This window comes from Grampus griseus, assembly GCF_964374135.1.
Source record: "Grampus griseus genome assembly, chromosome: 19".
Classification (NCBI taxonomy): Eukaryota; Metazoa; Chordata; class Mammalia; order Artiodactyla; family Delphinidae; genus Grampus; species Grampus griseus.
In genome coordinates this window covers 17,893,374-17,918,473 of record NC_139013.1, presented here as the reverse complement: position 1 = coordinate 17,918,473, position 25,100 = coordinate 17,893,374, and the positions used below count along the sequence as shown (strand labels likewise).

Sequence of the window (25,100 nt, the reverse complement as noted above, 5' to 3'; positions counted from 1 at the left end):
CTGATTCTTTTTCTAGCAAGTGGCATCTGTTGCCTGTCACTAAAAGCAGAGGTCTGAATATGTCTGCCCATCGCATCTTGGTATTACAGTCGCCAAGGAAACCACAACTCAGCCAAGCATTGGATGAAACAATGCTTTCCTCACATAAAGAGGCAGAGCAAGACCAGCTTTTGAATGACCTCCGTAAGAATCCAAAACTGGGCTGGCATCAGGCTAATATGTTCTTGTCCTCACAGTTCTTTGTTAATATAAAACAAGAGTGCCCTATAACATGGAAAATATAATACGGACTTGAATGTAAGGGGACTTCTTCTCTCCTGGGGGATGATTTGTGGGGGGAGCCCTCATATATGGGCATATGTAGGTCACATTCTTTAAACCGGAAATTGCCTGCCTTCCACTTTCTCTTTTCTCTTCTCACTGGCTGGAAATGGTGGCAACTGGAGCAGCTACCTTGGACCCAGAGACAGAAGACAGATGTTAAAGCATAACTGCCTACCACTTGGATTGCTCACCTCTTGCTTGTTATGTGAAAATGAAAATACACTTCTATTTTATATAAACCACTATATTTTAGGATCTCTTTGTTAAAACAGTTTAGCTTGTTCCCTAGTCTATACTTTTCCCTCCTAAGCAGGTTCCCTCAGTGTAGCCTTCCCTGTGTCAGAAGGGAAGTTAAGTTACCAGTTACTGAAGCTAAAAATCTGAGTCATTCATGATTCCTCCCTTTCCTTCATTCCAATATCCAGGTGACTAGCACGTCCTATTGATCTATTAAACACAATTATCTTGAAACTCCCATCTGCCCACCTCTGCACTGCTATCGCCTTAGTCTAAACCATAGTTGTTTCTTAGCCAACTGTAACAGCTTCAGAGCCAGTCTCTTCATTTTCATTCTTCCCCCTCAAAATGCATTCCTCCTGAAAAAGTGAACTTGACATTGAAACTTAAGTCATGTCCTGTCAGTGCCCTCATTAAAGCCCTTCCATGGCTTTTCCTGACACTTAAACACTAAATTTGTGGTCTACAAGGCCCCACCTTTCTCTCTGATGTCATCATACACCCCTCTCCCTCTATAATCCCATCGGAAGGGTCTTCTTTCTCTTTCTTGACTGCTCAAAGTTCTTTCCCACCTCAGAACCTTTGCACACACTGTTGCCTTGAGACAAACCTGGATCTCTGAACTGTTTTTGTTCTTGGGTCTCCTTGTTACTGTAGCTTCAGAAAAACAGACATTAAGAACAGAGGTTGGACATCTAATATGTGGATTATTGGCATGTCTAAGTGAAAATTCCAGAACAAATAAATAGAAGAAAAGCATTATTTAGAGAACAAAGTTTTCTTGAGCTTAAGGAAAATATTGTTCTTCAGATAAAAAGGTCCTGCTATGGTCAAAGCAAAAATAAGAAAAATTGTTCAATACCTGGATGATATTTTGAATTTCAAAGACAGAGAATGCATAGATTTTCAGGGAGAAAAAGAAAAGATTACTCACAAAGGCACAAAATCCCCTTAGTGTGTATCACACAGTAACATGATAAACTGGACAGCATATTCTGAGGGGAAAAGGACGTGTGTGGTCAGTAATTTTATATCAACCATGTGTGAAAGCCACAGAAATAGTCCTTGTTTATATATGGGCTCTGAAGATTCCGGAGCTCTGAAAAATATGATTTGATAGAAATACTATAGATAATTAAAATTTTGATTATTGGAAATAAAAACTTTTGAAGTAGACATGCATGGTAGAAGTCCTAATGGTGAGTGTGGAAATAAAATACAGGAAGTAAGTATGAATAGTCAAATATGGCTAAAAAGCACTGCAAGTATTAAAAATAATTCAAATTTTAACGTATTTTGTTAAAAAAAAGTAACTTTCTTACAAAAATAATTTGGTTCAATAATCCCAGATTATGTTATCAGTAACAGGAAGTGGCTATGGGAGGAATTAAAAAAAACACATGAAAGGAGGGAATCAATGACTGCAGGTTTGTGATAATACCTGTTTAAGTGTTTTGAAATGCAGAAGTGGCTATTAGAATTTAAAACAGAATGGTCACTTTTCAAATCAGTCAAAAGCGAAGCACAACCCCTAATGTAGAAGATAGAAAATATGAAAATGGCAACAAAACAAAAGCTTCGAATAAGACAGTTCAGGTAGGAATAAATATCAACCATGCTGATGCATGAAAATGGGTTAAATTTATTGAATGATAAAGAATCTTAGATTAAATGTTTTTAAACCTAGTTATCTAGAGGAACTTGAAAAAGAAGAATAAACCAAGCCCAAAGTTAGCAGAAGAAAGGAAATAAAAATAGAAACTTGAGCAAAAATAAATGATATAGAGATAGGAAAACAATAGAAAAGGCTAACAAAACTAAGAGTTGATTCTATGAAAAGATAAAATTGACAAACCATTAGCTAGACTAACCAAGAAAAAAAGAGGATGCAAATCAGTAAAACTATAAATGAAAGAGGAGACATTACAACTGATACCACAGAAATAGAAAGGATCATAAGAAAGTACAATGAACACAGTATGCCAACAAACTGTGCAACCTAGAAGACATGGGTAAATTCCTGGAAACATAGAACCTACCAAAACTGCATCAGTAAGAAATAGAAGATCTGAACAGGCCAATAATGAGTAAGGAGATTGAATCAGTAATTTAAAAACAAAACAAACAAAAAAAACAAACCTCCCCAAAAAGAAAAACCCAGGACCAGATGGCTTCACTGGTGAATTTTACCAAACATTTAAAGAAGAATTAATGCCAATCCTCAAACTCTTCCAAAATTTGAAGAGGAGGGAACACTCCCAAATTCACAAGGCCAGAATTAGCTTGGTACCAAAGGACACTACAAGAAAAAAAACTACACGCCAATATCCCTGATGAATACAGTTGCAAAAATTCTAAAGAAAATGCTAGCAAACTGAATTCAGCAGCACATTAAAAGGATCATACACCCTGATCAAGTGGGATTCATCCCTGGAATGCAAGGATGGTTCAACATGCAAATCAATAAGTGTTCTGCATCACATTAATAAAATGAAAGATAAAAATCATATGAGCAACTCAATAGATGTGGAAAAAGTATTTGACAAAATGCAATATCCATTCATGATAAAAAAAAAAACAAACTCAACGAATTAGTTATAGAAGGAACTCAACATAATAAAAGCCATAGATGACAAGCCCACGGCCAACATCGTGCTCAGTGGTGAAGGGCTGGAAGCTTTTCCTCTAGTATCAGGAATAAGACAAGGGTGTCCATTCTCACCCTTCCTATTCAACATAGTACTAGAAGAAATCAGGCAAGAAAAAGAAGTAAAAGGCATTAGAATTGGAAAGGAAGGAGTAAAATTGTCTCTATATGCAGAACACATGATTTTATATATTGAAAATCCTAAAAACTCCACTGAAAAACTGTTAGATCTAATCAACTAATTCAGTAAAGTTGCAGAGTACAAAATCAACATACAAAGATCATTAGCATTTCTATACACTAACAATAAATTATCTGAAAAAGAAACAAAACAATCCCATTTACAATAGCATCAAAAACAATGAAATACTTAGGACTAAATTTAACTAAGGAGGTGAAATACCTCTATCCTGAAAACTGTAAACCATTGATGAAGAAAAGTGAAGACACAAACAATTGGAAATATATCCCACATTCATGGACTGGAAGAATTAATATTGTTAAAATGTCCGTACTACCCAAAGGCATCTATAGCTTCAATCAATCGCTATCAAGATTCAAATGGCCTTTTTTTTAAACAGAAATAGAAAAAAAATTCTAAAATTTATATAGAACTACAAAAGACCCTGAATAGTCAAAGCAATCCTAAGAAAGAAGAACAAAGCTGGAGGCATCACACTTCCTGACTTCCTGACTTCAAAGGATATTACCAAGCTATCAGAACAGCGTAGTACTGGCATGAGAACAGACACATAGACCAACAGAATAGAATTGAGAGCCCAGGGGCTTCCCTGGTGGCGCAGTGGCTGAGAGTCCGCCTGCCGATGCAGGGGACACGGGCTCGTGCCCCGGTCCGGGAAGATCCCACATGCCGCGGAGCGGCTGGACCCGTGAGCCATGGCCGCTGAGCCTGCGCGTCCGGAGCCTGTGCTCCGCAAAGGAGAGGCCACAGCTGTGAGAGGCCCGCGTACCACAAAAAAAAAAAAAAAAAAAAAAGAATTGAGAGCCCAGAGAATGAAACTAGACCCCTATCCTATACCACTCACAAAAATCACTCAAAATGGATTAGACTTAAATGTAAGAACTGAAACCACAAAAATAGAGGAAAAAGTTTGTTGACATGGGCCTTGTCAATAATTTTTTGAATATGACACCTGAAGCACAAGCAACAAAATTAAAAATAAACAAGTGGGACTACGTCAAACTAAAAAGCTGCATAGCAAAATGATCAACAAAGTGAAAGGGCAGCCAAATGAATGGGAGAAACTATTTGCAAACCACACATCTGATAAGGGGGTTAATATCCAAAATATATAAGGAACTCATACTAGCTAATATCAAAAATGCAATCCAATTAGAAAATGGACAAAGGGCCTGAATAGGTACTTTCCCAAAGAAGGTATTCAGATGGCCAATAGGTACATGATAAGGTGCTCAACATCACTAGTTATTAGGAAAATGCAAATCAAAACCACAATGAGATACCAGTAGCTCACACCTGTTGGAACGGTTATCATCAAAAAGACAAGAGATAAGTGTTGGCGAAGATGTGGAGAAAAGGGAACACCTGTGCATTGTTGGTGGGAATGTAAATTGGTACAGCCACTATGGAAAACAGTAAGGAGGTTCCTCAAAAAGTTAAAAATAGAACTATCATATGATACCATTTCTGGGTATATATCTGAGAGAAATTCTGAAGAGATATCAGCACCCCAATGTTCTGTGAAGCACCATTTACATGAAAACAACCTCAGTGTCCATCAACAGATGAACAGATAAAGATATACGTATCTATCTATCTACCTATTTATCTATATATATGTATATGATGGAATACTATTCAGTTATAAAAAGAAGGAAATCCTGGCATTTGAGACAACATGGATGGACCTTGAGGACCTTATACTAAGTAAAATAAGGCAGACAGTGAAAGACAAATACTGTATTATCTTACTTATATTTGGAGTCCAAAAAACAACCTCCTAAAAACAGAAATCAGATTTGTGGTTGCCAGAGGTAGGGGTAGGGGTGGGGGAATTGTGGAGGTGGTCAGAAGTACAATCTTCCAGTTATTAGATAAATAAGGTCTAGGAATGTAATGTACATGATGAGAATAGTTAACAATACTGTATTATGTATTTGAAAGTTGCTAAAAGAGTAGATGGCAACAGTTCTCATCACAGGGGAAAAAATTTTGTAACGGATGGATGGATGGTGGTGATGGATGTTAACTAAACATACTGTGGTAATCATTTCACAATATATACATATATCAAACCATTATGTTGTACACTTTAAACTTATACAATATATGTCAATTATATCTCAAAACTGGAAAAAATTAAATCTAATTATAAGTTGTTTAAAAACAATACTGCATGAGGGCTAAAAATAAAAAGAGGGGAACACAAGCAAGAAGAGCTTAGAGACTACTAATCAGATGAGATGGAATTCATCATAGGAACCAATAAATAAAAGTTAATTTTAGTTTGATATATACAGTTAAAAATGAAGATACGAGAATCTTGCAGCGAGTAACACAATATTAAGCTATGGAAAAAATACATTAGAAACAAGGATAATCTGACAGATGTATAATATTAGTGGGAACCACGACAAATGCCTTCTCTGATGCACAGAACAAGTCCATAAAAGATAACTGAGGCGTCTTGGAAAGACCCTGGGCAGGCATCAGGCTTCTGCTTTTGGGTTGAATGACATAACTGCAAAAGTTCATTCCATCTCAACTGATGCAAAATAAATACAACTTTAAAAGTTCTTTTAGGGCTTCCCTCGTGGTGCAGTGGTTAAGAATCCGCCTGCCAATGCAGGGTACAGAGGTTTGAGCCCTGGTCCGGGAAGATCCCACATGCCGCGGAGCAACTGGGCCCGTGAGCCACAACTACTGAGCCTGCGCGTCTGGAGCCTGTGCTCCGCAACAAGAGAGGCCGCGATAGCGAGAGGCCCACACACCGCGATGAAGAGTGGCCCCTGCTTGCCACAACTAGAGAAAGCCCTCGCACAGAAACGAAGACCCAACACAGCCATAAATAAATAAACAAATAAATAAATAAATAAAAGTACTTCCCACTAATTGGGGGAGTGGGGAGACAGGTACAGATATTGACCCCCTTAAGCCTCAAGAGGCCTGGGTGGCTGGAGCGCCATGCAGTGAGTTCCCATTTCAACAATCTTGACTCTTCATCTCAGTGTGATATATAATTATTTTCATTTTCTGTGAGGCATGCTGTGAAAAGTTTGGGAAACACCATATTGTAGCATGGTACCTAGTCGAAGGAAAAAAGTGTTAACCCCACACAAAGAACTGGGAGAGGGCTGGAACTTCCCTGGAGGTCCAGGGGTTAAGATTGTGTGCTACCACTGCAGGGGGCAAGTGTTCCATTCCTGGTGGAGGAGCTAAGATCCCGCATGCCCTGAAGTGCGGCCAAAAGTAAAAAATAAAGAAAAACACAACTTTAAGAAAAAAAAAAGTGGGAGAGGGCTGTACTCTGCATCTTCTTTGGGGCTTGGGAACTGCCTCCGAGACCTCGTGTTTAAATCCGACCTGGTGATTTCCCTTTTTTTTTTTTTTTTTGACAAGGTCTTGAGCTTTCAGGTGAACGGGGCCGGGTGATTGGGGGGGGGGCGCGGCCTGGTTGGGCCCATTCAGTAACACGTGAACTTCATGTACTTTGCGTTGTGCTTTCCTCCAGACTAGCAGCACATTTTTGCTGCTTGGAGCTTTAAGCACATGTTTACTTGACCTCTGGAACTCAAACTTACATTTAAAACTGAAGGCTTCAGGTGAGTGCTCGCGAGGACCCAGGGAGCGAGCCACGTGACGCCCCGCGCAGCTCCGCCCCCCCGTCGACCCCCAAGCGCTGTGAGCACAGCTGCGGCCAGTTGTGCTGGCGGTTGGCGCGCCACGCGGTTTCTGGAATCCTCAAGGCGTGCGCTGGCAGGGGGCGGGCGTTGGGGGGCGGGGCGGGAACCCCAGTGAGCCCTCGCCGGTGTTCAGGTTGGAGGACGGCGCGTAGCCTGCGGTTAGCTGCGGTGCTGGGCCAGGGCTGCGGGGCCTGGGCTGGGCGCGCGGGCTCCGCAGCGCTGACCTGGAGAGGAAGCGTGACTCCGCGGAGGCCGGCACTGCAGGAGACTCTGTTTTTGCCCCCAAAAGTTCATCTCGAGGGAGTAGCGACGGGGAGACCAGGAGCCGGGCGCGGCCGCTACGCTGCGCGTGTTTCCCGGGCGAGTCTGCCCGGTGGCCTGCGAGGCTCGGGGAAGATGCTCCACGTCCTGGTGCTGAAGGTGAGCGAGCGTGAAGCCCTGAGCCCGGCCGTTCACCCGCTCCCCGTGCAGGGTCCGCCCCGGCTGGGGACCCGCGGGAAGGGGTGCCGGATGAGATCCCGGACGCTTAATTTCAGATAAACAACGGGGAATTTTCGTTCAAGGCTGCCCCATGCAGTATTTGGGACATACTTAGAGTAAAAAATCATTCGTTGTTTCTCCGAAATTCGGATTGAACTAGGTGTCGTGTATCTAGAACCTCAGGGGGAGGGACGGACTCTGACCCCTTCTCCCGGTCCCGGTTCGGCGCTGGGTGAGGCCCCCGTCGCGCCCTCGGTCCGTTGACCTATTACTCTCCCCCGACGCCGGTCCTCTCCGGCCGGTCCCCACCTGCATTGGACAGGGGCGTGGGTGACCTGTGTCTCTCCTCCGAACACACGCCCGTCCCGGCTGCACTCGTGGGGACCCCTTCCCGCTCGCGCCCCAGGACTCTGGCGGCCAGCCCCTCCCCACGCGGGCTCCTCCGGACTCGCCGTCGTTGGAGTCGGGGGGGTGGGGTGGGCAGCGGGAGTTCGCCCCGGAGGGGGCCTGCAGAGCGACCTGAACTGCAGCTTCTCCTTTGAGTGAGGTGCGTGCTCCTTAAAGATGCCAGAGACCGGGAAAGCACGTAGTGTGTTCACGGTGTGTACTTGCAGGAAGGAGTTTACAAACCAGAGCAAAGGGGTGGGTATTGGGAAAAGGAAATATAAAGAACTTTTTGGAAAAGATCATACTTCGGTGGGCAGAGGAGAGGCATGATGGCATTTAAAAAAAAAAATCAACTTTCCTGTTCCTGTTTTATGTAGTTTATACCAACAGAGATTCACAAGCGTTTGAAGCAGCTGATTCTTACAGAGGATTCGCTCTGAGACTTTTAGGGTTTCGAGATGTAACTGGCAAGCTCCTCTCCACCACCTTCCCTAAATAGTCTGATTTCTCCTTTAGAAAGACAGGGCTCTTCCAGGGGGTACGGATGATGCCATGTGCAAATCCATGAATTTTGGAAGGAGTTGCTGGACTCTCACTGCCTCTAACTTGGGAACCCCTCTTTTCTCAGTTGGACCCAAGAACCCTTTTCTCTATCCCCTCAGCTCTGGTCTGACCCCACTGCCGGTTCTTACCCTGCTCACACTCAGAGCAAATTTTCTATCCAATATAGGAGTATTTCCTCAAGTGTGGTACCATTACCAGCTGTAGTTTTCCAGATTAACTTAGCTTTTACATGGATAAATTTTTTCCCCCAAGTTTTTCCCAACAGATGAATGGATGAGCAAAATGTAGTATTTACATACAATGGAATATTATTCAGCCTTAAAAAGGAGGGAAATTCTGATATATGCTACAACATGGATGAATCTTGAAGACGTCATGTTAAGTGAAATAAACCAATTACAAAAGGACAAGTACTGCATGATTCCACTTATGTTAGGTTCCTAGAGAAGTCAAATTCATGAAGACAGAAAACAGAATGGTGGTTGCCAGGGGCTGGGGTGGGGCATGGGGAGTTATTGTTTAATGGATATAGAGTTTCAGTTCTGCAAGATGAAAAAGGTTCTGGAGATGGATGGTGATCAAGGTAGCACAACAATATGAATGTAGTTAATGCTACTGAATATGGTTAAGATGGTAAATTTTATGTGTACTTTATCACAATTAAAAATAAATTAAAAATTTTTAACAGTTATGTATTTGTAATATATTTTAGAAATAAAAACATCATAACTAGCATTACAGACCTGTTAGGATGAGGCTAAGGGGAAAAAAGGTGTTGATTAAAAATATATGTAAAGGAAGCATCCCAGGGAACATGCAGTTGTGTCAGAAATGAGGAAGGCAGAATGCAGTGAGACCCAGAAGCACTGCAGGAGAAAAGGATGTCGTGTCATCCTTGATCAGAAAGGTGATCAGCACAGGGAAAGCCCCAAGGCCATTGGTCCTGCAGTCAAGCTTTGTTAGTGGAAAGGATCACTTACATTTCAAGACAGCTAGGTATGGACCCTTCAGAGGGACAGCTTGTGCCAGGAGGGGTGACAGAAGAAGCTAAACAAGCCTTGGAAATAGGGGTGAGATTCTGAAAGCTGCAGGCTGTGACCTCAATAATGTGGTAGAAGCAGCTGTTCTGCTGGCTGAGTGTATGACTTCAGTACCCTCAGTGAAATCCACAAACAGAATGTCAGGAGTGGTTTTCCTGCTGGAGTGCTTACCCGGATGCTGCTTTGTTCTGAGGAGACTGGATTGAGATTGAAGCAGTAGCTGCCCAGGGACCTCTCACGACAGTATGAGCAAAAGTGGGCCACGTGCTAGTTAGTCTGGAAATTTCATAACGTTTTAAAATTAACGTCTTAATTTTTATCATTGATGTCGGAAAGTGAACTTGACTAAAATATCTGAAGTTATTATGCAAATACCATATACTAAGGGGAATTGAACATGAATTGATAATTAACGATGAGTCCAGTTACTGATGTTATAAATTATACTTACACCCACTCATGTTACTGAATGTAGGAAAAGAGACACTCATTACATAGTTACCCAGATAAATGAAAGTAAAGGGAAATAACATGTAGGAAACATGAGTCACTAGTCCTGAGAAATAATAAAGAACATACTTTAATTCAATTAAATCCTATTAATTTAATGATGTGAGATATTTAATTCTCATGCCAGGTAGCTGATTCTACTTTTACTTGAGTAGAAATAAAGTATTCAAGTTTGAATGGTAGAGGTAAGGAGAAGAAAGTGGACCAAAATATTATATAGATACTATTTTTCTAATGGAAATAACGTAGACATGCAGGGAAAAAAATGTGTAAGGCTGATGACTGCAGTGTGGGCAGCATTGCCTTATGGCATCGGCGGGAAGCAGCAGGCGCCAACCTCGGCAGCTTGAGCCACTTGTTCTTCTGGAGGGTAAAACTGAACCTGGCCTACATTTTTTAGGTTTCAGTAGCAGATTAAAAAAAAAAATTGAAACAATCTAGAAACTTCAAATTATCTATGATGCCTTCAAAATATTTTTAAACATCTTTCCCCATCTTAATATTTTGAAGATTTTCAAACTCAAAAACAAGTTACAAAAAGAATATTGAGAATAACCATATACTCTATACCTAGAGTCAACAATTGTTAACATCTTGTCATATTTGCATATTTCTTAATAATATATGTATATAAAATCGTTGACTTCTTTTGCCGAACCATTTGAGAATTAGTTGTAAACTCTAAATACTTATGCGTGTTTCCTAAGAATAAAGACTTTTGCTTACATAACCAGAATATAATTATCACGCTTGAGAAATGTAACATTGATACATTAATATAAAATCCATACTCAGATTTCTCCAACTGTGCCAATAATGTATTCTGTAACTTGTTTTCTCTGATCCAGGATCGAATAAAAAATTATACATTGCTTTTAATTGTCATGGCCTTTTATTCCCCTTGAATTTGGGTCAGTTCTCTGGCCTTTTTTGTATCTTTGATGTCATTGAAATTTATGAAGAGTAAGGGCAGTTGCTTTGCAAAATACCCTTCAGGTTGGATTTGTCTGTTTCCTCATGATTGTGTTCAGGTTAAACATTTTTAGTAAAATACTGCATAGGTGATGCCACGTCAGAAGACAAGAAGCTTTTAAAAAAAATCATTACTTTTGATGAAAAATAATTTAAAAATCTAACTTTTTATTAGGAAAGAAATACTCTAGACATACAAAAATGTATAGAAAATATTATAAACACCTGGACGTCTATCACCTAGCTTTGCCAGATTTCAACATTTTGCCATATTTGTTTCATATCTTTTTTAACCATGAACTGTTTTATTGTTTTTAATGTAGAGTTCTGTGATATTTTGAAAAATGCGTAGTCATGTAATCACCACCACGGTCAAAATACAGAGCAGTTCCATCACCCCCCAGAATTTCCTTGTGGTCCTTTGTAGTCATTTCTTTCCCCCACCTCTGGTCCTTGGCAACCACTACTGATTTGTCTTCTGTCCCTATTAGTTTTGCCTTTTTCCAAAATGTCATAAAAGTGGGATTGTGCATATGGAATCATACAGTAGTATGTAGCCTTTGAGTCTGGCTGCTTTGACTTACTGTAATGCATTGGAGGCTCATCTGTGTTGTGGCACTTGTTAGGAGTGAGTAGTATTCCATTGTATCAACACGTGACAATTTGTTTATACAGTCACCAGTTGAAGGCCATTTGAGTTGTTTCCAGTTGAGGGAGATTATAAATACAGCTGCTAGAAACTTTGCCTACAGGTTTTTGTGTGAATACAAGTTTTTATTTTATGGGTAAATCAGTAGGATTTACTGATGTTTGTTTGTTACTGATGTTGTTTGTTACTGATGTTTGTCAGTATGTTTAATTTTATGAGAAACTTTTTCAAAGTAACTGTACCACTTTACATTTCCATGAACAGTGCTCTACATCCTCACCAGCACTTGATATTGTCAGTTTTAAACATTTTAGCCATTCTAGTAGGTATTTACTGGTATCTCACTGTGGTTTTAATTTTAATTTCCCTAATGACAAATGTGTTAATCATGTTTCCAGGTGCTTGTTTGCTCATCCTTCCATCTTTTTTTGTCAAGTATCTGTTCACATCTGCCCATTCTTCTAACTTGGTGGTTTGTTCTCTTATTATTGACTTTGTAGAGTTTTTTATATATATATTGGATAAAGTTCTTTGTTGAATATGTGATTTGTAAATATTTTCTCCCAGTTGGTGGCTTATCTCTTCCTTCTCTAAACAATGTCTTTCAAAGAGCTGAAGTTTAAAATTTGGATTAAGTCCAGTTTATCAATTTTTGCTTATACGAATTATACTTTTGGTGTTTTATCTAAGAAATCTTTGCCTAACCACAGTCACAAAGATTCCCCCCATGTATTCCTCAAACATTTTTTATAGTCTTATATTTTACATTTAGATAAATGATCCATGTGAGTTAATTTTTGTATATGGTACAAGGAATGGATCGAGGTTCATTTTTTTGCATATATCTAATTGTTCCAGCATCATTTGTTGAAAAAACTATCCTCCTTCCATTGAATTGCCTTTGTGCCTTTATTGAAAATCACTTGACTACACATGCGTGACTCTGTTTCTGTTGTGTTGATTTATGTATCTGTTCTTTCTCCAGTACCACACAGTTCTGATTACTGCAGCTTTATATTAAGTCTTGAAATCAGATAGTGTGTCTTCCAACTATGTTGTTCTTTTTCAGAATTATAGGGGCTATTCTAGTTCCTTTACCTTTCCAATAAGAATTTCATGAATAGTTTGTTGATTTCACAACTGCTGGAATTGAGTCCTTTTTATAGACCATTTTGGGGAAAATCAAAATCTTAACATTCCATGAACATAGTATATTTGCATTACAGGCCTTTCTTTGATTTATTTCACCAGTGTTTTGTACCTTTTAGCATGCAAATTGTTCATTTTTTTGTTAGATTTATTCCTAAGTAATTCCTGCTTTTTGGTGCTATTGCAAACGATACTGTTTTTAAAATTTAAATTTCCAATTTTTATTGCTGGAATATAGACATGCAGTGGAATTTATTATATGACCTTGTACCCTGGAATCTTGGTACAATCACTTATTAGTTCTAGTATATTTTTTGTAGACTCCTTAGAATTTTCTACATAGATATTCTTATTGTGAATAGAGACACTTTTCTTTCTTCTTTTCCGATTTTCCTGACAATCTTTTCTTGTACTGACTAGGACCTCCAGCACAATGTTGAGTAGGAGTGGTAAGCACACCACTAATAAATTTTTTATTTTGTTTGTTTCACTTTTTGGTTCTAGAATTACCCTTTTCCAAAGTTTATTTTTTTAAAATAGTTTCCATTTCTTACGTGAAATTCTCCTTTTTAAAAAACAAACTCACTATAGCCATCTTATCCTTAAGTTTTTGAACATGGTATTTATAATAGCTGCTTTTAAGTCCTTACCTGTTCACTTCAACATCTGGGCAGTCTTGGGTTCACTTTCTGTTGGGCATTTTTTACCTTGGCTGTGCACTGCATTCTCATTTCTTTGCCTGTCTAGTATTGTTCATGCTACACTGACGGTTGTGGTGACAGGGAACTACTGTGTGCTCTGTCAGCACTTTGGGAGGCTTGGTTTATAGTTCTTTGCAGACCTCTTGATTTTGCCCTTGTTGGCAGAGCACATTCTCTTTGTCCTGCAACATGGTCTTTACTCCTCAGGCCTGGCACTGCAGGGGTTCTCAGGGAGCCTGAGGTGTTTACTGAGCCTCCTTAACTCCTGCTCCAAACTCCCTTTTCCTGTGATGGGTGTCAGAGAGAATCAAAGCTGGACATTGGTTAAAGCAGTGAGAACAGATTGTATTCAGTGACTGCTGATGTACGGGAGGGAGCTGAGTTGCGTTCCAATTTGTGTAGAGATGACCGGACGTTTTAAAGGGAGAGTGAGGAGGACGAGGAGAGGGGCTTCAGTGGAAAATGACAGAGGGTGGATCAGTGTAACTGTGGTGGGGCAGCTGTGTCCACCGCCTCTGGGGCCAGGCTTCTGAATTCCCGCAGAGACTGGGAGGCCGGGGCCCTGTCCTTCCAGATGATTACATCCCAAAGGAATTGGTTATCAGGTCCTCGAGAAGGAATACTCTGAGTGGTAGGAGATAACATACACATCCCAAAGGGATAGGTAGGCTCCACAACTGAGGCCCTTTTCAGTAAGTTCTGTGACAAGGGGAGGTCAAGGGCCTGTGTCAGGTGTTGGCTGGGACAAAAGTAATTCTTTCTCAGGCCGGCATTGTGGAGGGGACATGGCCTTATGCTGTGAGTTTGGGTGGCCTCTTAGTGCAGAGGTTTGGGCAGTCACTCTGTGTCCAGAGTCCTGCAGTTCTTGTGGGCAGAAGCTGAAACTGTATTTCCATCAGCCTTCCGACTGTGGCTTCTCCCAGGATTCCCTGGAGTCTCACCGTGCCGTTCAGGCTCTGCCGAGGATTTGAGGGGTTTCGTGTGCAGACTTCAGGGCTCTCCCCTCTGTGGCTCAGCATTTCTCCCCTTCATGTACAGCTGCTCTGGCAGCCCCAGACGCCATTCTTTGGTTTCTCAAGCCACAAACGGGGTGGCTTCTGCTTCAGTTGTGTTCTGCACCCCCAGGACTGGGGCTGTTTTCAGGGGAAAAGCTGTTTATGAACATGGGTCTCACCTAGCCCTGTTGCCTCCCTTCAAGGATTGAATCTCCCACCTGATTTTGGTCACTCTTCAGTGCCTTCAGCCCGTCATTTTCTTTTTTTCCAGGGTTTATCATTGTTACTTGCAGGTGGGTTAGTCTATATGAGCCACTCTGCCATTACTGGAACCAGGATGGCCAGCTGTTCTTTTTTCCAACTATTTATTATAAAAATGTTCAAACATTCAGAAAAATAGAATACTAATGTACTCCTCTCACCTGGTATCTGGGATCCAAAATCTTGGGATGCCATTGCTTTTAGGCCCTTTCAGTAGACAGGAAATATAGCACATTTGAAAAATCATGAGCTTTTGCTGATATTTTCAATTCAAATTTAACTTTTCATTTTATATTTGTATTCTTTCTCTAATGATGAAAATCGTGGTTTCTAATAACACTAATAGATAATAAGATACATTTGGAGAAGTCTTTCATCTCTCTTCCTTCTACCCCATTCCTGGCTTCCTCCGTACGTAATAATTTGTATGTTTTTGGTTTATCTGCCATTTCTTTATTTTAACATGAGCAGAATGTACATACATTCACATTTCCCTCTCTTTCTTATGAAAGACATAGAGTACAAAGAACGCTGTTCTGAACCTTGCATTTGTATTTTATTATGGATATTTTCAAAGTACAGGTCAAGGGCATTGATCTCTGTTTGCTTTTTCAGTCAGCACATGATTCTAAATTCCATATTACTGGTTACGTGTTTTAGAGTTTTATCTTTGCGTCTTTTATCGTTTTTCCGAGTTTTATTGAAATATAATTGACATATGACATTATATAAGTTTAAGGTATACAAGGTGATAGTTTGAGGGTCTTTTATCTTCTATCTGACCATTTAAGACAGAAGTACTTGTCAAGAATTTGTTAGAGCACTTAAATTTGAAAGAGTTACTGTGATTCTAAGGTTTATTATTTTATGGTTCCACTTTTAAATCATGCATTGTTTTGTCTTTTAAAAATTTTACAGATCGAAGATCCAGGTTGCTTCTGGGTTATTATAAAAGGATGTAGTCCCTTTTTAGATCATGAAGTTGACTATCAAAAGCTAAATAGTGCCATGAATGACTTCTATAACAGCATGTGTCAAGATATAGAGATAAAACCACTAACGTTGGAAGAAGGGCAGGTATGTATCTACATGTGCTTTAAACAACGTGTCTTGAAATACTACTCAAAATGGGGACTGTTGGAGCCACTAAGATGACAAAAACTTTTAGAGTACTTCAACTGCTCATGGTCATTGCCTTGTGTTAGGTTCTTTCGGTTGCATAAGAGTCGGGCTAGTCATGGAAAGTGGCAATTGTTGTATCAGGTTCACATGGGGCAACAGGAGGTGGAGTGTCGTCTAAATTCAGGCATAGAGCCATCGTCTTGGGGCTGGGAACCAGAGGATCATTCTAGATCCATCACAGGGACCTTAGCAGAGGGAGCATGGGGGTTTCCAGTCTAGGGCCAGTGCCTCGCTTTTGGTTGCCTGTGACTTTGACCAACTCGTGGTGTTTTATTTTCCTTACTCCACATTGTGGCCCCTCCTTCCTTTCCTGCACCCTCAGCTCTGTGCCCATTGTCTGCTTCTCTCTGCAGGTTAGTCATTTCTCAGAAGAATTTGAATTTTTTTTTTTTTTTTTTTTGCAGTACGTGGGCCTCTCACTGTTGTGGCCTCTTCCGTTGCGGAGCACAGGCTCCAGATGCACAGGCCCGGCAGCCATGGCTCACGTGCCTAGCCACTCCGCGGCATGTGGGATCTTCCCGGACCGGGGCACGAACCCATGTCCCCTGCATCGGCAGGCGGACTCTCAACCACTGCTCCACCAGGGAAGCCCAAGAATTTGAATTTTTATAACAGTGTAATAGGAAAAGATTTATAAACTATGAGAAAAATTAGAAATAATTTGAATTCCTCAGCCCACCCTAAATATTTATTAATAACATTATTTTTTTCATGCCATTTACTTTTTTTTTAAAATTAATTTGTTTTATTTTTGGCTGCATTGGGTCTTCGTTGCTGCGTGCGGGCTTTCTCTAGTTGTGGTGAGCGGTGGCTACTCTTCATTGTAGAGCACGGGCTTTAGGTGTACGGGCTTCAGTAGTTGTGGCACGTGGGCTCAGTAGTTATGGCTTACAGGCTCTAGAGTGCAGGCTCAGTAGTTGTGGCGCACAGGCTTAGTTGCTCCGCGGCATGTGGGATCTTCCCGGACCAGGGATCGAACCCATGTCCCCTGCATTGGCAGGTGGATTCTTGTGCCACCAGGGAAGTCCACCGTTTACTTGTTGAAGAAACGAAACCAGGTCAGTTGTCCTTTTAAAGTATTACACGTTCTGTATAGCCTGGTTGGTTCCTTATGGTGGTGGTGAACTTTCCCCTTCATTCCCTATATTTCGTGCAGACTGATAAAGCTTTGATTACTTTTATAGTCACGTTTTTTCCCCAAGAATGACTGGTGCTGTGAGGTTCCTCTTGTATTGAATTGGGAGAGAATCTCACTTTCGGTGATGCTGAGGTTGACCGCTGCATTCAGATGGCAGCAGCCTAAGTGCCCCCTGTGGTTCCCGTCGGCTAGTAATGCTATCCAGTGACCACCACCACCCAAATCAGCTCTTTCATTTATGCTTGCAAAATGGTCATTTTCACATTGCTTCTGCATTCATGAGCTGGAATTCTTCCATAGAGAACCTTCCCTCATCTGTTAGAACAGTTTGGCTTCCTGAAGTAATACTGGAAAGGTGGAAAAATTGCTTGATTCTTTCCCTTATCAGTTTTCCTGTGCCTAGTTATCTACATTGACGTCTAGAGGTTTGTTTTGTTTTTCTCTCCTTGTTATTTTTAAGTATTTTAAAGCCATTGATCTCATGGCTTTTAATGTATTCATCAGTTGCAATCATTTTTCTTGATGCTTAAATTATCTCATTACTGGCCAGTAGAAGCCCTAGTTTACCACCTTTTCAAAGTTGACTGACCGTGTGAATTATTAGCTACAGGTTTCTTTGACTTTAGCATGAAACAGAAATACCCTCCATCCTTTGGCGCAATTTCTCTTGAATTATTTGAGCCTTGAATTATGTGAGGCTCTCAAGAACACACCCCTTGCAGAATAGCTGCCCTATGTTTTCCAACTTCAGTTCCCGAGGGCAGGGATCTCTACCGTCCCACTTCTTCCCTGTTGGGCACAGCTGTCCCTGCTGAGCCACTTTATAAGCCTGTGGTCAGCCTATGGTTTGCCTGTCTGTGGCCTGTCAGTCCCATGGGACAGTCAGGATGCCAAGCACTGTCACTCTAGCAGGGCAGTTTCCCTAAAAGGGGGCTGCAGGTATTTATTCAGTCATTCACTGAATAGGTTTTGAAGACATAGTACATGCCAAGCGCTGTTCTAGGTGCTGGGAATATGGCAGTAAACAAAAAGACAAAAATCCCCTTCATCATGGCGCTGACGTCCATTTGTGGCCGATAGCAAACAAATGTTAGAGGGTGGTAAACAGGCATGGGAAGCAGAACCGTTCGGGAAGATGAGCCTGGGGTTGTGATTTTGTGTTGTCCTGGCACATGATTGACAATTATTTGTAAGTTTTGTTTTCTGATTTAAGAAGGTAAAGCAATGCGTTTTCCTTATTTCACTTTCTAAAAATTCTCCTTAGTTAAGGAGTCAAAGTGACTGTAGTAAGAAAACCACTGAAATAGAATTCAGGTGCCCTGTGTTCTTGTTTTCCCAATAAGCAGTGTTTAGCTTGGGGTAATCCAGCCTCCTTGCATCTTTAAGGTAAAAGGTATGAGATGATGTTGAGAGTACCTTTTAGTTCTCTCATTATTTACTAGAGATTTTTAATTTAATTTTTAAAAATTTTGATAGTAGTATGGTTGATTTACAATGTTACAGGTTGCAGGTGTATAACAGTTGCAGGTGTACAACAAAGTGAATCTGTTATACATACATCCACTCTCTTTTAGATTCTTTTCCCATATAGGCCATTATAGAGTATTGAGTAGAGTTCTCTGTGCTACACAGTAGGTCCTTATTAGTTATCTATTTTATATATAGTTGTGGGTGTGTTAATCCCAGTCTTCCAACTTATCCCTCCACCACACCCCCCAACTTACTCCCTGGTAACCACAAGTTTATTTTCTACATCTATAATTCTATTTCTGTTTTGTAGATAAGTACATTGGTACTCTTTTTTTGGATTCCACATAAAAGCGATATCATATGATATTTGTATTTCTCTGTCTGATTTACTTCACTCAGTATGACAATCTCTAGGTCCATCCATGTTGCTGCAAATGGCCTTATTTCATTCTTTTTTTATGGCTGAGTAATATTACATTGTGTATATACACCACATCTTCTTTATCCATTCTTCTGTCGGTGGACATTTAGGTTGCTTCCACGTCCTGGCTCAATATTGAGCTCAATTAAATAGTGCTGCAGTGAACATTGGGATGCATGCATCTTTTCGAATTACGGTTTTCTCCGGATATATGCCCAGGGATTGCTGGATCATATGGTAGTTCTAGTTTTATTTTGAGGAACCTCCATACTGTTCTCCATAGTGGCTGTACCAGTTTACATTCCCACCAACAGTGTAGGAGGGTTGCCTTTTCTCCACACCCTCTCCAGTGTTTACTGTTTGTAGATTTTTTTGATGATGGCCATTCTTACCAGTGTGAGGTGATACTTCATTGCAGTTTTGATTTGCATTTCTCTAATAATTAGTGATGTTAAGCATCTTTTCATGTGCTTTTTAACTGTCTATATGTCTTCTTTGGAAAGATGTCTATTTAGGTCTTCTAACCCACTTTTTATTGGGTTGGTGTTTTTTTTTTTGATATTGAGCTGCGTGAGCTGTTTTGTATATTTTGGAGATTAATCGTTTGTCAGTTGCTTCATTTGCAAATATTGGGTTGGCCAAAAGGTTCATTCATTTTTTTCCTAAGATGGCTCTAATAGTGCTTAGTTGTCTTTAACTTCATTCAAAACAATTTTGTTAGACTGTATTGTGACAGCTGGCATATCAGCGTGCATTGAAAAAAAAATCAAAGTTGGTGAATTTTTGTGTAGCCATTTTAATATTGAAGATGGAAGAAAAACAACATTTTCAGCATATTATGCTTTATTATTTCAAGAAAGGTAAAAATGCAACTGAAACGCAAAAAAAGATTTGTGCAGCGCATGGAGAAGGTGCTGTGACTGATCGCATGTGTCAGAAGTGGTTTGCGAAGTTTCGTGCTGGAGATTTCTCACTGGACGATGCTCCACGGTTGGGTAGACCAGTTGAAGTTGATAGCAATCAAATCGAGACATTGATTGAGAACAATAACGTCATACCACGTGGGAGATAGCCGACGCACTCAAAATATTCAGCTCAAGTGCTGAAAATCATTTGTACCAGCTTGGTTATGTTAATCGCTTTGATGTTTGGGTTCCACGTAAGTTAAGTGAAAATACAACCTTCTTGACTGTATTTCCATATCCATTCTCTACTGAAATGTATTGAAAATGTTCCGTTTTTTAAACAAATTGTGATAGGCGATGAAAAGTGGATACTGCATAATAATGTGGAACGGAAGAGATTGTGGGGCAAGCGAAATGAACCACCACCAACCACACCAAAGGCCGGTCTTCATCCAAAGATGGTGATGCTGTGTATATGGTGGGATTGGAAGGGAGTCCTCTATTATGAGCTACTGCCGGAAAACCAAATGATTAATTCCAGCAAGTACTGCTCCCAGGTAGACCAACTGAAAGCAGCACTCGACAAAAAGCATCCAGAATTAGTCAACAGAAAATGCCTAATCTTCCATCAGGATAACGCAAAGACAACATGTTTCTTTCATGACCAGGCAAAAACTGTTACAGCTTGGCTGGGAAGTTCTGATTCATCTGCTGTATGCACCAGACACTGCACCTCCAGATTTCCATTTATTTAGGTCTTTACAAAATTCTCTTAATGGAAAAATATTCAATTCCCTGGACGACTGTAAAAGGCACCTGGAACAGTTCTTTGCTCAGAAAGATAAAAAGTTTGGGGAAGATGGAATTATGAAGTTGCCTGAAAAATCACAAAAGGTAGTGGAACAAAAGAGTGAATACGTTGTTCAATAAAGTTCTTGGCGAAAATGAAAAATGTATCTCTTATTTTTACTTAAAAACTGAAGGAACTTCTTGGCCAGCCCAATATTTTTCTCCCATTCTGAGGGTTGTCTTTTTGTTTTGTTTATGGTTTCCTTTGCTGTGCAAAAACTTTTAAGTTTAATTAGGTCTCATTTGTTTATTTTTGTTTTTATTTTCATTACTCTAGGGGGTGCCTTGAAAAAGACCTTGCTGTTATTTATGTCAGAGAGTGTTCTGCCTATGTTTTCCTCTAAGAGTTTTATAGTATCCGGCTTTACATTTAGGTCTTAAATCCATTTTCAGTTTATTTTTGTGAATGGTGTTAGGGAGTGTTCTAATTTCACTCTTTTACGTGTAGCTGTCTAGTTTTCCCAACACCACTTATTGAAAAGACTGTCTTTTCTCCATTGTATAGTCTTGCCTCCTTTGTCAAAGATCAGATGACCATAGGTGTGTGGGTTTGTCTCTGGACTTTCTATCCTGTTCCATTGATATATATTTCTGTGTTTGTGCCGGTACCAATACTGTTTTGATTACTGTGGCTTTGTAGTATAATCTGAAGTCAGGGAGCCTGATTCTTCCATCTCCATTTTTCTTTCTCAAAATTGCTTTGGCGGGCTTCCCTGATGGCGCAGTGGTTGAGAGTCCGCCTGCCGATGCAGGGGACACAGGTTCGTGCCCCGGTCCGGGAAGATACCACATGCCGCAGAGCGGCTGGGCCCGTGAGTCATGGCCACTGAGTCTGCATGTCTGGAGCCTGTGCTCTGCAACGGGAGAGGCCACAACAGTGAGAGGCCCGCGTACCGCAAAAAAAAAAAAAAAAAAAAAATTGCTTTGGCTATTCGTGGTCTCTTGTGTTTCCATACAAATTGTAAATTTTTTTGTTCTAATTCTGAAAAATGTCATTGGTAATTTGATAGGGATTGCATTGAATCTGTAGATTGCTTTGGGCAGTATAGGCATTTTCACAATATTGATTCTTCCAATCCAAGGACGTGGTGTATCTCTCCATCTGTGTCATTTTTGATTTCTTTCATTAGTATCTTACAGTTTTCTGAGTATGACTAGAGATTTTAACACCGAAGTTTTCTTCTTATTTTGTAGGTTTGTGTGGTTTATTGTCAGGAACTGAAGTGCTGGTGCAGGGCTGTTATTAAGTCAATAGTGTCTTCAGCAGACCATTACCTCACAGAGTGTTTCCTTGTGGATTTTGCCAAGTACGTTCCAGTGAAATCCAAAAAGTATGTATGTATGTATTTATTTTGCCTCATGCTCTTTAGGGGACAGATGTCTGTTTTCAAGGAGAATGTCCATTTTCGAAGTAAGGGGCGAGAGCTTCAAGATGGGAAGACTTGCAGGTTCCAATGTTACAAGCAGTGAATGTAAGAGCAGGTGCTCAGGATGAGAATTCAGCAGGCGGCTCCGGCCCTCCTTCTGCCTTCCTTCCTAGAAAGTGCAGGCGCTCTCTGTGAGCCGCTCTCCTGGCCTGGCGTGGCATGTCCCCTGAGTTTGCTCAGGTGATGGAATGGGTGCTTGGGGAGGCCTGGCTACCTGGAGGCAGAGAGAAACTCTTCTTGTCGCCACAGAAGGGATGGTTTGCTGGCACAGCCTTAGATTGCTGAGAGCAGAGCGTGCGTCCCTCGTCCTGCTTAACAGAGTGAGGGTGTGACTGTCACAGAAGACAGGAGGCCGTTCAGAGTGACCCTCGATGACTCCAGGACCACACACCACGGTTCCCTAGAAAACACTTGTCAGCAAGGTGGTCTTGGTGTTTGTGGTAATTTTTCTCATGGTTTCCTATCCCAGAGTCAGAGGGTATCAGTTTAATAAATAATGAATAGTAAACATGAGGACCCTTCTTCCAAAAGGGAAAGAGTGGTCCCAGCTGCAGGGGAGGTGGGTGCCCTGATGGGGAGTCTGTGTCAGGGGGCCGCTCCCACAGCAGGGCTGGCAGGTCTTCATGGAAAAGGAGGTGCCTTTCTAGCTTGTGGTTCTGCACCCATGTAACCATAGTGGTTATTAAAATTAACATCGTATTTAACGGTTTGGAGAGATTTCCTCTTAGTATTTGGAGTTTTAAGTTTAGTTTGTTTTGGGCAAGAGAATCGTATGATTAGAGCGGGGAGGCCTGGAGGGGCGGTTAGTGCAGCCGCCTTTTCTAAACGGTCCGAGACCAAGGTGGCCAGGCTGCCCGCACACGGCCCCGAGAACCTGTTGATGTCGAAACCATACGTTCAAGTGCTCTGTCATTTGCCTGAAGGAGAATGGAAATAAAAATGCTGGACAGCTTACGAAACCTCAGCCCATCAGCTCTTTTGTGCGAAGTTGACAAATACTAATTCTTAAAACATCTGCTTATTTACAGAAGCTTCAAGATAATTCTGGTCGTGTATTGAAATTGCTATTTTAAAATCTTAAATAGAATTTGCTTCCAGGTTTGTTCGTTATTACCCAGTGTTTCTCAGTCTAAGGAGACAGTGTTTTTCTAATGCCTCCCTGCCCCCATGCCATAAAATTTTGACGCCAAAGATTACTGAGTATCTTTTATGTACTATATGTATATCTGTGCTTTATACATAAAAAAGTAAGATTTTTCTGAGCCCCCAAGAACCAGTTTTCACCTTGCTCGGCAAATGGCTCCAAGCACTTGCTGCTGTTGGTGGCTGTAATAGAAACAGAAATAATCAGGTTTTGTTTCATGTTAAGTATTTTAATTATGTACTAGGTGTACTTTAAAGAAATATGTTATATATAATTTTTTAAATCATGGAACTCTTTCTCTTTCACTGTTAAGCATCCGAGTTGCAGTAGAAACTTTTATGCAGCTTCCCTACAGAGCAAAGAAATTCAGACTGTACTGCACAAAACCTGTCACATTGCACATTGACTTCTGTGAAGACAGCGCTGAGATTGTGTAAGTACAGCTTCTGACATAGGCTGAATCGTTAGTAAAAGCCTTAACTTGAGTGCATGATGCTTACGTGGAATCAGACCCTCTTGAGAAGTGCTAAGCCATTTCAAAGGTCTCTTTGTCCTTCAGGAGGTGTCTTCTGAGTCACTGTGTCAAACCTGGCCATGTAGCCCCATCTCCAGAGGCTGTGTTGTGAGGGGGTTAGAGTGTGGTCTGAGCTCTGTGCTATTAGGCTTCTTAACTTACAAAAAGGGATAAATTAAGTGTAAAGAGAAACATTTATACATCGGATCATGAAGCATTAAAAAAAAGTCCATGACATCCTTCTCCAGCCCCATTTCCTCCCTCCCTCCCTCCTGGGAGGCTTCTGTGACCTGTTCAGGCTCTGAACTTGCAGACCTTTTTCGGTGCTTTTATACATATTCACATGCGTGGAGCTTTTAATGAAAATTAGAACACACTGTCTTATTGGCAAATTTGACTTAAGAATGTATTGAGTTGGCCAAAAAGTGCCTTTGGTTTTTAAGTAAAAATAAAGGACACATTTTTCATTTTCACGAAGAACTTTATTGAACAACATATTTACCCTTTTGTTCCACTACCTTCTGCCATTTTTCAGGCAACTTCATAATTCCATCTTCCCAAAACTTTTATCTTTTTGAGCAAAGAGCTGTTCCAGGTGCCTTTTACAGTCGTCCAGGGAATTGAAATTTTGTCCATTAAGAGAATTTTGTAAAGACCTAAATAAATAGAAATCCGAAGGTGCAGTGTCTGGTGAATATGGCGGATGAATCAGAACTTCCCAGCCACGCTGTAACAGTTTTTGCCTGGTCATGAAAGAAACATGCAGTCTTTCTGTTATCCTGGTGGAAGATTATGCATTTGGGACACTTCCCTGGTGGCACAGTAGTTAAGAATCTGCCTGCCGGTGCAGCAGACACAGGTTCGATCCCTGGTCCAGGAAGATCCCACATGCTGCGGAGGAACTAAGCCCGTGTGCCACAGCTACTGAGCCTGCGAGCCACAGCTGCTGAGCCCACATGCCACAACTACTGAAGCCGGCACACCTAGAGCCCCGTGGTCTGCAACAAGAGAAGCCACCACAATGAGAAGCCCACACACCGCAATGAAGAGTAGCCCCTGCTCGCCAGAAACAGAGAAAGCCCGCGCGCAGCAATGAAGACCCAGTGCAGCCAAAAATAAAGATAAATAAAATTTTTTTTAAAAAGTGGAAGCCAAATGTTTAAAAAAAAAATAGAGAATCGTGTGCAGAAGTATGGTCAAGAAGGTGTTTTTTGCTTAACTTATGTGGAACCCAAACATCAAAGCGATT

At 40.9% G+C, this 25,100-nt stretch overlaps 1 protein-coding gene across 1 annotated transcript in view; it reads left to right on the top strand.

Annotated features, from left to right (window-relative positions):
* Positions 1-7,489: 7,489 nt before the first annotated feature.
* The window catches only part of TDRD12 (tudor domain containing 12), a gene marked incomplete at both ends in the record, with an annotated part of 80,042 nt that continues 62,431 nt past the window's right edge, over positions 7,490-25,100 (top strand). The window contains 4 exons of the mRNA XM_082676935.1: positions 7,490-7,513; positions 15,720-15,878; positions 21,961-22,097; positions 23,651-23,770. Of these exons, the coding sequence (XP_082533061.1) occupies positions 7,490-7,513; positions 15,720-15,878; positions 21,961-22,097; positions 23,651-23,770 (440 nt within the window). The remainder of the gene's footprint in view (positions 7,514-15,719; positions 15,879-21,960; positions 22,098-23,650; positions 23,771-25,100) is intronic.